The 13,865-nt window shown below is 39.6% G+C and overlaps 1 gene segment (V, D, J or C); it reads left to right on the forward strand.

The window, feature by feature from the left end:
* The first annotated feature begins 9,893 nt into the window (after window positions 1-9,893).
* LOC141306963 (Ig heavy chain V region 6.96-like) lies at window positions 9,894-11,359 on the forward strand. The segment is given in 2 exon segments: window positions 9,894-9,981; window positions 11,028-11,359. Coding segments are annotated over 2 exon segments (420 nt in total).
* Window positions 11,360-13,865: the final 2,506 nt, after the last annotated feature.

Below are 13,865 nucleotides of genomic sequence, written 5' to 3' on the forward strand. Positions count from 1 at the left end.
AACAGTTGAAGGACGATTCACCATCTCCAGAGACAACAGCAGGTGTATCTGCACATGACAAATCTACAGGCTGAAGACACTGCCGTTTATTACAGTGACCGAAAAACACAGTAGCACAAGAGGCTGCTGTGTATTACAAAAGTATGCTTTGGAGAAACCTGTTCATGCCACACATTATCAAAAACAGTTCAGACAATAATCTGTAAAACCTGCCTATGTATTATTCTTCAACATCTGTATTAAAGCATCATCTCAGCTCTATAATCACTGTTCAAACACAAAACATGTTACTCCAACTATGAATATAGAAACCTCTGCGTTTGAGTTTGTGTGTGAGATTGTGTACTATACAGTATATAGTTTGGGGAAAATGTTTGGTTAATTGGTAGTTAACTATTGTGAGCTAGTAAACAAGAATTAACAAACAATAAATTGAAAGACAGACATGGTTACAGAAGTTATTAAGGGCACATAAATGTAAATGTACCTTTAGAGGGCACCCTATGTAAACTTACTTCTCATTATTCTCATTTAAAAGCCTCCACTATTCATCTCCAAACACAAAACTTGCTTGCAACTTTGATGCATCTGCTTCCTCTTTTCATAACATGACAATGGATATTGTGTCAAAACTCTGTTTTATCTTCATGTTTGCTCTCACAGAATGTAAGAGGGGCTCTTGAAAACCTGCTGATTATCTGACTTATCCATGTGTCCTGTTGTAAATGTTAATGTTGAACTGTTTGTTTTTCAGTCTGTTGGTGTCAAACACTGACCGAGTCTGAGTCAGTGGTCATTAAACCTGGAGGATCTCACAGACTTACCTGTACAGTCTCTGGATTTAATGGTGACCAGGACTTGGATCAGACAGGCTGCAGAAAGGGGTCTGGAGTGGCTGGCATACATCTCATCTGGTAGTAGTTATATATACTACTCTCAGTCTGTTCAGGGACGCTTCACCATCTCCAGAGACAACAGCAAGAAACAGATGTATCTGCAGATGAATAATATGAAGAATGAAGACACTGCTGTATATTATTGTGCAAGAAAGTCACAATGATTAATACAGCTACAGCACTGCACAAAATCTGAATGCAATAATCAAAAGATAAGCTTTTGATTTTAATTTTATTTTTGCTTGCATTTACTCAACTGCAACCCACAAAAGGTCTCCAACTACAGGTCCTTCTCAAAAAATTGTGATAAAGTTCATTATTTTCTGTAATGTACTGATAAACATTAGACTTTCATATATTTTAGATTCATTACACACAACTGAAGTAGTTCAAGCCTTTTATTGTTTTAATATTGATGATTTTGGCATACAGCTCATGAAAACCCCAAATTCCTATCTCAAAAAAATTAGCATGTCATGAAAAGGTTGTCTAAACGAGCTATTAACCTAATCATCTGAATCAACTAATTCACTCTAAACACCTGCAAAAGATTCCTGGGGCTTTTAAAAACTCCCTGCTTGGTTCATTACTCAAAACCGCAATCATGGGTAAGACTGCCGACCTGACTGCTGTCCATAAGGCCATCATTGACACCCTCAAGCAAGAGGGTAAGACACAGAAAGAAATTTCTGAACGAATAGGCTGTTCCCAGAGTGCTGTATCAAGGCACCTCAGTGGGAAGTCTGTGGGAAGGAAAAAGTGTGGCAGAAAATGCTGCACAATGAGAAGAGGTGACCGGACCCTGAGGAAGATTGTGGAGAAGGACCGATTCCAGACCTTGGGGGACCTGCGGAAGCAGTGGACTGAGTCTGGAGTAGAAACATCCAGAGCCACCGTGTACAGGCGAGTGCAGGAAATGGGCTACAGGTGCTGCAGGGCTACAGAGAAGCAGCACTGGACTGTTGCTCAGGTACTTTTAAGTACTTTTTTCGGATGAAAGCAAATTTTGCATGTCATTCGGAAATCAAGGTGCCAGAGTCTGGAGGAAGACTGGGGAGAGGGAAATGCCAAAATGCCTGAAGTCCAGTGTCAAGTACCCACAGTCAGTGATGGTCTGGGGTGCCATGTCAGCTGCTGGTGTTGGTCCACTGTGTTTTATCAAGGGCAGGGTCAATGCAGCTAGCTATCAGGAAATTTTGGAGCACTTCATGCTTCCATCTGCTGAAAAGCTTTATGGAGATGAAGATTTCATTTTTCAGCATGACCTGGCACCTGCTCACAGTGCCAAAACCACTGGTAAATGGTTTACTGACCATGGTATTACTGTGCTCAATTGGCCTGCCAACTCTCCTGACCTGAACCCCATAGAGAATCTGTGGGATATTGTGAAGAGAAAGTTGAGAGACGCAAGACCCAACACTCTGGATGAGCTTAAGGCCGCTATCGAAGCATCCTGGGCCTCCATAACACCTCAGCAGTGCCACAGGCTGATTGCCTCCATGCCACGCCGCATTGAAGCAGTCATTTCTGCAAAAGGATTCCCGACCAAGTATTGAGTGCATAACTGAACATAATTATTTGAAGGTTGACTTTTTTTGTATTAAAAACACTTTTCTTTTATTGGTCGGATGAAATATGCTAATTTTCTGAGATAGGAATTTTGGGTTTTCATGAGCTGTATGCCAAAATCATCAATATTAAAACAATAAAAGGCTTGAACTACTTCAGTTGTGTGTAATGAATCTAAAATATATGAAAGTCTAATGTTTATCAGTACAATACAGAAAATAATGAACTTTATCACAATATGCTAATTTTTTGAGAAGGACCTGTATATCAATTTTTTTATTTTTATTTTTTTTATTATTTTTTTACATTATCTCACAACTCACAAATAACTTCTTATATATTATGCTGGAATAATTGTAATTAATCCAAAATCAATTATAAATCAATAAATTGAACATGTCACATGCATGTTCGGTTCTGCTTGGATTTATTCTGGTTTTCCTTGTTTGACCTAGTTTCCACCACTAGTTTGTTTCCTTAGACTTGATTATTGTCTGCACCTATCTGATTGGTTTGTTTCAGTGTATTTATTCTGTTCACTGTCAGTTCCTGTTGTGTGTATAAATAAAACTAAATTGCTGCGTTTAGATTCTCATCCTTATTTCCAACCATTTTGTGACATACCCAGTTATGACCAAATATCCTCTTTATAGTGAGTGTAAAATATTCTTTTGACAATTAAGAAATGTTGCACCTACATGCCAACTAACTTTCATTAGAGTGTTAGTAGATTGTTTTGCTTAATATCTATTGTTATGATATTTTACATTATTATTCCCTAAAAAGAAGTATACTGTGCACAGTTGATAAACATTAAATAACTTGCGTAAGCTGTGCATCATAACTGATCCATGACTTTTACTTCACACATACAAAGTACTGTCAATTGGAGAAAATTGAAAGCATGTACATTTAAGATATCGAACAAAGTCTAGGGGCAAGAATTACACTTCACCACATTGAATAGATTTTTGTCATTTTTTGACCACAGAGCAGAACTCTGATGTTTGTGATGTTTAGTCTGTCCTCTAAAAATTGCATATTTCATAACATGGTGACCTTCATTGTTATTGTGTAATTTAGAGAAATGTGCAAAGTGGTCAGCGGAGTACAGATAAAATACACTGTATGAACAAAATCTGATCGTACTGTGTGAGATGCAGGGCTGATAGTGGAAAAAATTCCTGAGCCTGAACTTTTTTCCTTGACCCCTAGGTGAGTAGGGGTGGGGGTACTATGTATGCGACACACTTTTAACACATAACTTGTTGGCCCCTGGGCCCAAACATATAAACAGCCTATGTATAACCCTGATCATCATTATTGTCAAGTGGCTCTTTTTAGAGATTTTCATATTTGCATTATGCCCCCAGTATTATTCAAGAAAACACAGCATTTTCTTCTCAATATGTTCAGTGCCTAGATTGACATTATTAGCCCATCTTAGTACAACCACTGGAAGTAAATGCTACAGCCATACCAAGACAGGTTAGTATAAGTGGCAATAATAGTACTCCAAAGTACACAGGAATTGATTAACTAAAGGACATGAAAAGGACACACATTCATTTTTCTTTAACAAATTTAATTGCAAAATATGCACCATTCAACTGAAAAACCATAATAAATAAATATACTGTAAAAGACAGTATGGGATTAACAAAAAACATTTCTCCTTCCCTTTATTTCTTCCTTTCTGAACGTAGTTTCTGGTCCAAAACAAGGTTAATTTAATTTTGCTTTTTAAAATTAGTTTTATTTTGATATAGTTTTCAAATTTTCAATAAAATTTAGCTTAGTTTGTATTAGTTTCATTAACAATTTTGTTAGTTTTAATTTAGTTTCTATTTTGTGAACACATTTCTATTTAGTTTTTATATAGTTTAGTTTCAGTTTTAGTTTTAGTTTTTTGGAGATCAAACAGATCACGATTTCCTTGCAATTCTAAACTAAGCAAAATAATGTGAGACAAAATATCAATTTCTGCAGTATATTTAAAAGTGTTTAATTCATTTAAATTAATTATTAATCATTTAATACATAATATTTGTATGTTACAAAAATAATATATTTAATACACTAATTTATAATATTCAATTAATAAAAAAGTGGTTTGAATAAATAAATGACTTTTGAAAAACATTACTGGATGAATCTGCGTTTTTGAATCAATCTCTATTCATTTTTTAACAGTTGTTTCCATCTAGTGGCGAAACAATGCAATCGACACAAATATTACTTGAAGCGCCAATTACTTTCAAAAGACGTGCTCTATTTTGATCTCTACCATAGACATCAATGTTTATCCAAACTATGATCTTTAATTGCTGTGATAATATGAATGGCTGTATTTGAAAAGACTGTTTGTGAAGATGTTTTTTTACATAAACATGATGACTGCGCTCTCTGTCCGCGGCAGTGCAAATACAGATTTAAATGTTCCGTAAGGCTTTTTCAAATCAGTTTCCTTGCGCAATAGCATGCTCCTGGTTGCCGGAGCTTTTGACACCAGCTTCCAAAGGGCTTTCCGTCGCTAACCACATCCTCAATCCAAGCCCAGCGCCATTTATTCTTTATGCCTTCATCGATATCTTTAATGTCTTCCCCTGGCTACATAAACATAGCCATGACTTACGGTTTGAGTTGCCAGTATGAGACACACATTAGTACAGTATGGGAGCTAAAAACACCTTCGCGCATGGAGCATTGCCTTAACCTGTATCAATCTATTTGACAAAGACACAAGGCCCACCCCTTCCCTACTTCTAATTGGCTCATTGGTATGTGTATTGTTTGAGTCGTTGAGCGTTAAAGCTACTCTCTGACCTGCGCATCTCAGATCTAGAGAAATGACAGCTCAATATCCGCGAACCTGATTTTTTTTTTTTCCCGCAGCCACAGTACGCCGGAAATCCGGCGTGGTGCCGGAACGCTATCACCCCTGGAGATGCAGTCAAGGCTTATTGGAGATAAACTGAATATAGACGGTTTCATCGGGCGCACGCGCCTGGACCTAAGTTAACTTCCGGTCTGTGTTTGTTTATCTGTCTGGTTCGTGTCGCGGGCTACAAACGCAGCTAATAATGAGTAATGAAGTTGGTCTCAGGTTATTGTGCTGTGGTATGTGTTTCCCAAACATTTATTTATTTGTGGCGACCTGCCACGATATAAAAACCGACTGATTTTCCAATTGAAAATTGGAATTAATAGACTAATTAATTAATCTGTTAATAGACTTCGTTGAATAAACGTAATACACGTTTAAAAATCAAACCCAGTGGGTGTTTTTATATCACTGTATTTCTGAAGAAAGACTGTCTTTAGAAAATGTCATTTTCATTTCATCCTGCATAAGGCAGCGTTTTTAAATTAAGAGCTGCTTTGTCTATAGCCATTACATTACCGGGGAAACCTCGTTTCTCGTGCTTAAAGCACCTCCTACTGGGAAGTAATGAGTTTGCATTTTTAATAAATCAGTCTAATTTATGCAGCCAACATATTTCGCTTGTTATTAAAAAAATAATCTACTCTAGAAGGACTCAGCTGTTGTTATTGATTCTATTTGGATGTCTACCGGAAGTTAAGTTTGGGCCACAAAAGCGCTCATGCGCAGTAACGTTTATGTTGTTGCCGTTGAAACCGTCTATAAGTAACTAATTTTGGAAAAACTGTTTATGTTTATTATTGACCATAATTCTTTTAGTAAACTAATAAAAGAAATACAACATGAAAAAGATAGGCTTACATGATTTTAGTTCTACCAGAAAGACTCGGGAGAATTTATACTATACCGATTACGTTTATGTAGAAGCTCAGCAAGCAATCCGGTTCTTTGGCGTAGGCCCCGTTCGTAACTCGCATTCAGAGGGTACGGAAACAGCGAGTCCCGCCTGAAGACGAAGGAGGGGGCGCCGCTAACCCCCAAAGATAGGTGGACTTAAGGATCCACCAGAACGGGGCCCACCCCCAAAGGACGGTTTTAAAATTATCTTACGGTCGTGAATCCTGGGGTTCCTGGCTTAGATGGAGAAAGAAAGAGAAACAAATTAGATTTAGATGAGTGCCATTCATGGTTAACTTAAATGAACCACTAGCCGTTTTTTTTTTTTGTTTTTTTGTTTTTTTAAATAGTAAAATGAACATATGCTCCTGGTATCCTTGATTGCGACGTGAAACAGGACCATCCTTTGATAGAACACGTGGCCCACAGGCCGTCTTTGATAGAACGCATGGGCCACAGGCCATCTTTTGATAGAACACATGGGCCACAGGCCATCTTTTGATAGAACACATGGGCCACAGGCCATCTTTTGATAGAACACATGGGCCACAGTCCATCTTTTGATAGAACACATAGGCCACAGGCCATCTTTTGATAGAACGCATGGGCCACAGGCCATCTTTTGATAGAACGCATGGGCCACAGGCCATCTTTTGATAGAACGCATGGGCCACAGGCCATCTTTTGATAGAACGCATGGGCCACAGGTCATCTTTTGATAGAACGCATGGGCCACAGGCCATCTTTTGATAGAACACATGGGCCACAGGCCATCTTTTGATAGAACGCATGGGCCACAGGCCATCTTTTGATAGAACGCATGGGCCACAGGCCATCTTTTGATAGAACGCATGGGCCACAGGCCATCTTTTGATAGAACGCATGGGCCACAGGCCATCTTTTGATAGAACACGTGGCCCACAGGCCGTCTTTGATAGAACGCATGGGCCACAGGCCATCTTTTGATAGAACGCATGGGCCACAGGCCATCTTTTGATAGAACACATGGGCCACAGGCCATCTTTTGATAGAACGCATGGGCCACAGGCCATCTTTTGATAGAACGCATGGGCCACAGGCCATCTTTTGATAGAACGCATGGGCCACAGGCCATCTTTTGATAGAACGCATGGGCCACAGGCCATCTTTTGATAGAACACATGGGCCACAGGCCATCTTTTGATAGAACACATGGGCCACAGGCCATCTTTTGATAGAACGCATGGGCCACAGGCCATCTTTTGATAGAACGCATGGGCCACAGGCCATCTTTTGATAGAACGCATGGGCCACAGGCCATCTTTTGATAGAACGCATGGGCCACAGGCCATCTTTTGATAGAACGCATGGGCCACAGGCCATCTTTTAATAGGACGCGTGGCCGCTGGCCGTCCTTTGATAGAACGCATGGGCCACATCCTGTCTTTGGATAGAACGCATGATTGAATACACAGGCCATCTTTTGATAGAACGCATGATTGAATACACGGCCATCTTTTGATAGAACGCATGATTGAATACACGGCCATCTTTTGATAGAACGCATGCTTGAATACACGGCCATCTTTTGGTAGAACGCATGCTTGAATACGCAGGCCATCTTTTGATAGAACGCATGATTGAATACACGGCCATCTTTTGATAGAACGCATGCTTGAATACACGGCCATCTTTTGATAGAACGCATGCTTGAATACACGGCCATCTTTTGATAGAACGCATGCTTGAATACACGCCCATCTTTTGGTAGAACGCATGATTGAATACACAGGCCGTCTTTTGATAGAACGCATGATTGAATACACAGCCATCTTTTGATAGAACGCATGATTGAATGCGCAGGCCGTCTTTGGATAGAACGCATGATTGAATGCACAGGCCATCTTTTGATAGAACGCATGATTGAATACACGGCCATCTTTTGATAGAACGCATGCTTGAATACACGGCCATCTTTTGATAGAACGCATGCTTGAATACACGGCCATCTTTTGGTAGAACGCATGATTGAATACACAGGCCGTCTTTTGATAGAACGCATGATTGAATACACAGGCCATCTTTTGATAGAACGCATGATTGAATAAGCAGGCCATCTTTTGATAGAACGCATGGGCCACGGGCCGTCTTGATAGCTTTGGTATTCACCATAATAGACCTTTCTCACAACTTCCGTATTTTGCACCGGAAATACGTAATTGCTGTGTAAACCTATTTCCGCCCCGGTATGCCGGTAACCAGTTAAACAACGTGAAAAACGCTTAACGTGGCTTAATGTATGTAAAAAAACGACCAGGAAACCCCAAGTTTCTGTCAAACCTTACGTGGAACAAACATTAACTACTATCAAAAGAACAAGCCCTTATTCCACAGATAAAGTGAATAATATCACGTTAAGCGTTTTCTCCCCCATAGAAGCCCATTATAAGGAAACAGCTTAACGTGGTTTAACGTACCTCAACAGCGACCAGGGAAAACCAAACTTATGTTAAGTTTTACTTATAATAAATACTTGCTGCTGTCAAAAGAACGAGCTCTTATTCAGCATATAAAGTGATCGCCCCCCATAGAAGTCCATTATAACAAACCATGTTAAGCTTTTTCCTTAATGGAGTTCTATAGGGAGAAAAGCGTGATATTATTCACTTTATATTATCCACTTTATATGCTGAATAAGAGCTCATTCTTTTGACAGCAGAAAGTGTTTATTATAAGTAAAATTTTAAGCCACGTTAAGCTTTTTTAATGGACTTCTATGGGGGGCGATCACTTTATATGCTGAATGAGAGGTCGTTCTTTTGAGAACAGAAAGTGTTTATAAGTGAAATTTAACAGAAGTTTGGTCTTCCCTGGTCGCTGTTAAGGTAAGTTAAACCAAGCTGTTTCCTTATAATGGGCTTCTATGGGGGAGAAAACGCTTAACGTGATATTATGCACTTTATCTGTGGAATAAGGGCTCGTTCTTTTGATAGTAGTTAGTGTTTGTTCCAAGTAAGGTATGACAGAAATTTGGGGTTTCCTGGTCGTTTTTTACATACGTTAAGCCACGTTAAGCGTTTTAGAACGTCCCGGATAAACTCTTGGTGGAAAAATGTATATCCTTTATCCAATTTGTTCCTCTTTGTGACGGAGTTTTCCAACACGACTCTTATCAGGTCGGCAAAAGTTATCTTTGGCAAACCAGCGAGGGAAGTTGTGTAGACTCTCTCCATTTTAATTACCCGGCTTTCTGCTGTGTTGACATTACACAGGAACTCTGCATACCCTGCGATTGCGTATTTCCGGTTTCTGTGAAAAAGGTCTATTACGATAGCGCATGAAGGCAGCATAAGCTGCAGCCACTTGAACCTATAGCGTCTACAGCTGTTTGACGGACGTATAACCCGCAGGCCATCTTGCTTTAGTAGCTAGCCATACAATTCGTGAAAGTGCCAACCGCTTTGGCAAAACACCACCACCAGTAGAAAAAAAAAAAATAGGATTTACCTAGATCGAGGCTGGAGAGCTTGCTGGGCTTCGAGGATGGAGGTACGGGATAGCATCGGTGAGCACCGCGGGTTCGTGTCGACGCTCCGACGCTCGGCCGCTCAGCTCTCTCCGGCTCGGGTTGGCGCGTGTAGCGCGAGCGCGCTGGCGATCAGAGCCTCATGCCGCTGCTTGAGCAGCTCGAGCTCACAGATTCACCAGACTGGGCTCTAGCCGCTGCTTCTGTCTACCGCCGCCAGCGAGATGACGGTACATTGTTACGACTCCTGCGCCGCAAACACATCCGCAGAGGGGGAGAACCGCACGGTTCACGTTAAACTATGCCGACAGCCGTTTTTAATGAAGTAACCATGGTATCCGTGATAAATCCTGTCAGTTTGAGAGAGTTAACGGCTCCGCTCCTTGCAACTGCGGCTGTAATCCAGTTTCACGGCTGTGTGCTGGAGCGACAGCATCTGCGAACTCAGACATGGTAAGCGCTACCCTTTAAAGCTACAGTAATGATATGATTGAAAGATGAGGAGGTAATTAGTGACGCGAACGATTGAGTCTTCCTGCCAGAACTTGCGCTAGCTTCATTTACTAGTTTTTGTGTGGTAATGTTAAAAGCAAAAAGTGTTTTAACTGTACACAGTCAAGCTTTTAATTTGCTCCTATGTTTTTCTATTAATATAAAACTGTATAAATATACCACAATGCTAATATTTTATATTCTACTCTATAATATAAAGTATTTTAGCAGTAGTTTGCCACAAGAGGGAGTCACTTACTAAAGTATCAAACATAACTTGTTTCTGAAGATTTTACACAGTTATCTGATGATTACTTCACAAATTATGATAAATAACCCAAAACCAGTGTAATTAGATCAATTTAACCAGAAAAGAAGAAATCCGGGCTAAATCTGAGTCCACAACGAGCAATTCCAGTTATCAAGTCTTTACTTTTAGCAGAATCATCAGAGTAACTCCTCCTACTCAAACGATCAGCCACATTACTCTAAAAGATCATATTGTACAAGGACAGAGAAAGCAGCATATGCAAATGGACTAATTTAATTCTATATAACACAAATTCAGCTGAACTGTTGACTGTCCAGTCAAATATTATCTGATGTGCAGCATTTAAATCTAGAAAACGTGTTTACAATGGAGTCATGGAGCATTTGGCATTTCATCTTTATGTTGATTCTGTCTCATCAAGGTCATTTTGACATTTGTGTATTCGTCTAGTTAACAGCATTTTCATTGATAAAAGCTCTTCATTGATGTATTTTTTTGTCTTTTATTCCACAGGTATCAATGGTGATGAAATCCGTTTAGATCAGTCACGTGCTGAGAAAAAGAGACCTGGAGAAACAGTGAAGATCTCCTGTAAAATATCTGGTTTTACAATGACAAGCGCCTACATGCACTGGATACGACAGAAACCAGGGAAAGCTCTGGAGTGGATTGGGAGAGTTGACTCTGGCAAGAGTTCTAGCTCTAATTATCTTATTTACTCAGACTCCGTGAAAAATCACTTCACTATGGGTGAGGATGTGTCTCAAAGTACACAGTATCTTGAAGCCAAGAGTCTGAGAGAAGAGGACACTGCTGTTTATTACTGTGCTCGACAGACACAGTGACTCCATCTGATGAAACAGCTCTACAAAAACTAAGAACCACAGTTAGGAAAGACCAGTTTTTAAGCTATGTATCTTGTGGCTACAGTATCATCATAATTATAATTCTTTATTTTCCTGATACCTTCTAGTTTATATCTGAAATCACCTCAACATATCAGTGTGAGTGAGTTTTTTATTTTACTAACCTTCTGTTACAGTTACATTTGATAAATTATATATTCAACAGTTTTAGGAACAAATAAACCCTCTTTATAGTACATTTGAAATTGTAGCGTCTGGACCAATCAGACATAGTTATTTGTTACATTTAACAAATTATCCTTAAAACCAACAAGCCAACTTTAGGTTGGCATTCTAGAAACAACCCCCAGTTCTACCAACATTAAAGCAACTGGGCCTTAAGGGCTCAGTTGCCAGGGCAACTATCTGATAACACCAGTTTTACGATCCAAAGGAATGCAGCAACTTTAGGAAAGACATTTGGCCTACTGAAATGGAATCTTCCCTAATTTATAGGAAACCATCCTATGAATGAACACACAAATGGTCCATTCATTGTGTATATCATTGTGGTTTATGTACCTTGTCTTTTTCTTTTTTCTTTTTATTTGTGTAATGTTTTATGCATGTGTTAAGATAGATATAGATAGATATATCATGTAGATATATTACGTACGTGTCATGTTTAGTATCTCTGAATTCGTATTTTGATGATCTAAAAGATGATGCATATTATATGTTGATACACAGGTAACATATTAGAGTTTCATGAATCCCTAGTAGATTTACATGAATTTACCCACATGCAAAATACCTTGCTCTCAAACAAAGGGTCGTAAAAGCCCACATCATTTCGAAACCCCCCGCTCGGAATTTCAGCCTCTCTCATTGGTCAAGTCCACTTTGAGAGGTGTTATCTTCCTAGATGTTAAAAGGGCTCACACCTAGTTCCGACCAGTTCCTTCTGAAAACTTGATTGCTGCCTGTGGGGAGGGCCTCCACAGGCCCAGGCCCAGAGGGGGGGCCTCAACATATGGAGCTGTGCGGACTCTCCACACAGACTACTCCCACTGGAGGTCATTTCACTCGACTATGGAACTTATCCAAATGTACACAATCGGAACTCTCTCCCTCTTCACTCATGGCCATCTCTGGATCCCCATCTCTGAAGTGCGGCCTGCGGTTCCTCAGAACCGCTCATTTGGGAGAGAAGACTCTCTCAACCACAACAGAGTCAAGAACAACCTCAGAGCTTCAAGAAAGTGCAACTCCGGGCATCAAATGGAACCATCCAGGACTTCTTCAGAGGCTCCACGAGACTCTCGTACGGATGCAAGTATCGTTTCTTCCACTAAACAGAGGTTTTGTGTAAGCTATCGTATACGGCTCTTTGAATTAGAAACTGATGGTTCTTTAGATGGTCAGCTCAGCCTCACGCCCCCTTTTCCTATACTGCTCTAACCATCCTCTTACCCTACCCTGTATGAGTGAATATATGTTTGTTTGTTTGTTTGTTTAGATTAGTTATATGTTAGTCGTTAGTTAATAAAACTCTTGTGCACAAATTACATGAGTCTCTGATTCTGCCTTGCAAATTAATGTCCCTTTACGATTTCCGATCAAGCTACATGCTCTAATGCATTATTAGTGTAACAATGTTATTTTTCTGTGGCCAAGAAAATATCATTGCTTAGGGTTGATACAAAATCACCCTGTATGTTCGCTAGATGAACAGATTAATTGATGCCGATTTGATTCCGCTACAGTTACTACTGGCGGCTGATATAAATAATGGTAATTAATCAAAATTAATTGTCATTATTTATATACATTTCCCTTTTGAGCTAAATTCTCTACATATTTTGGTGGAGAGAATGCGGGCGATCGTTTAAACATTATTTGCAAGCAGACTCAGAATCAAACTTGTGCGTTTGTCACATGAATTTTATTAACATCCTACACATGCAGCTTCTGATAAAATCAGATAGACTATAGCTTGAAGGTCCCTTACTATGAGCAGTAGAAAGTTCTTCAGTGCTATAATGCATTTAAATCGTACGATAAGATACTAACCTGATATAAGCGAAGAAACCCTTATTTCTGATGTTAGTAGTGCCTAAGCCTTCTCTGACGAAGAAATCTCAGACTAAGCAGCTCTTATAAATGGTACCCAGAATAAATCAGTCTGAACTTGGGCGAAGAAACCCCCAACTCAGTTCTGTTGTAGGTGATCTGAATGATGCTCTTCATTTCACTGATTACGGCCGTCTTATGTTACGTATAATTGTATTCATATTGATCCGCTCATGTGAAACATTTACGTCAAATTAATAATGTTTTAAAACATTTTCCAATGCTATAACGCATGTTTGAATCGTACGATAAGGAATTTACCCAAAATTGGCGAAGAAATCCCAATTTTGTTGGTAGTAGCGTAAGCCTTCTCTGACGAAGAAATCTCAGATTAGTAGCTCGTATAAATGGTACCCAGAATAGATCAGTCTGA

Source organism: Garra rufa, chromosome 1 (assembly GCF_049309525.1).
Source record: "Garra rufa chromosome 1, GarRuf1.0, whole genome shotgun sequence".
Lineage (NCBI taxonomy): Eukaryota > Metazoa > Chordata > Actinopteri > Cypriniformes > Cyprinidae > Garra > Garra rufa.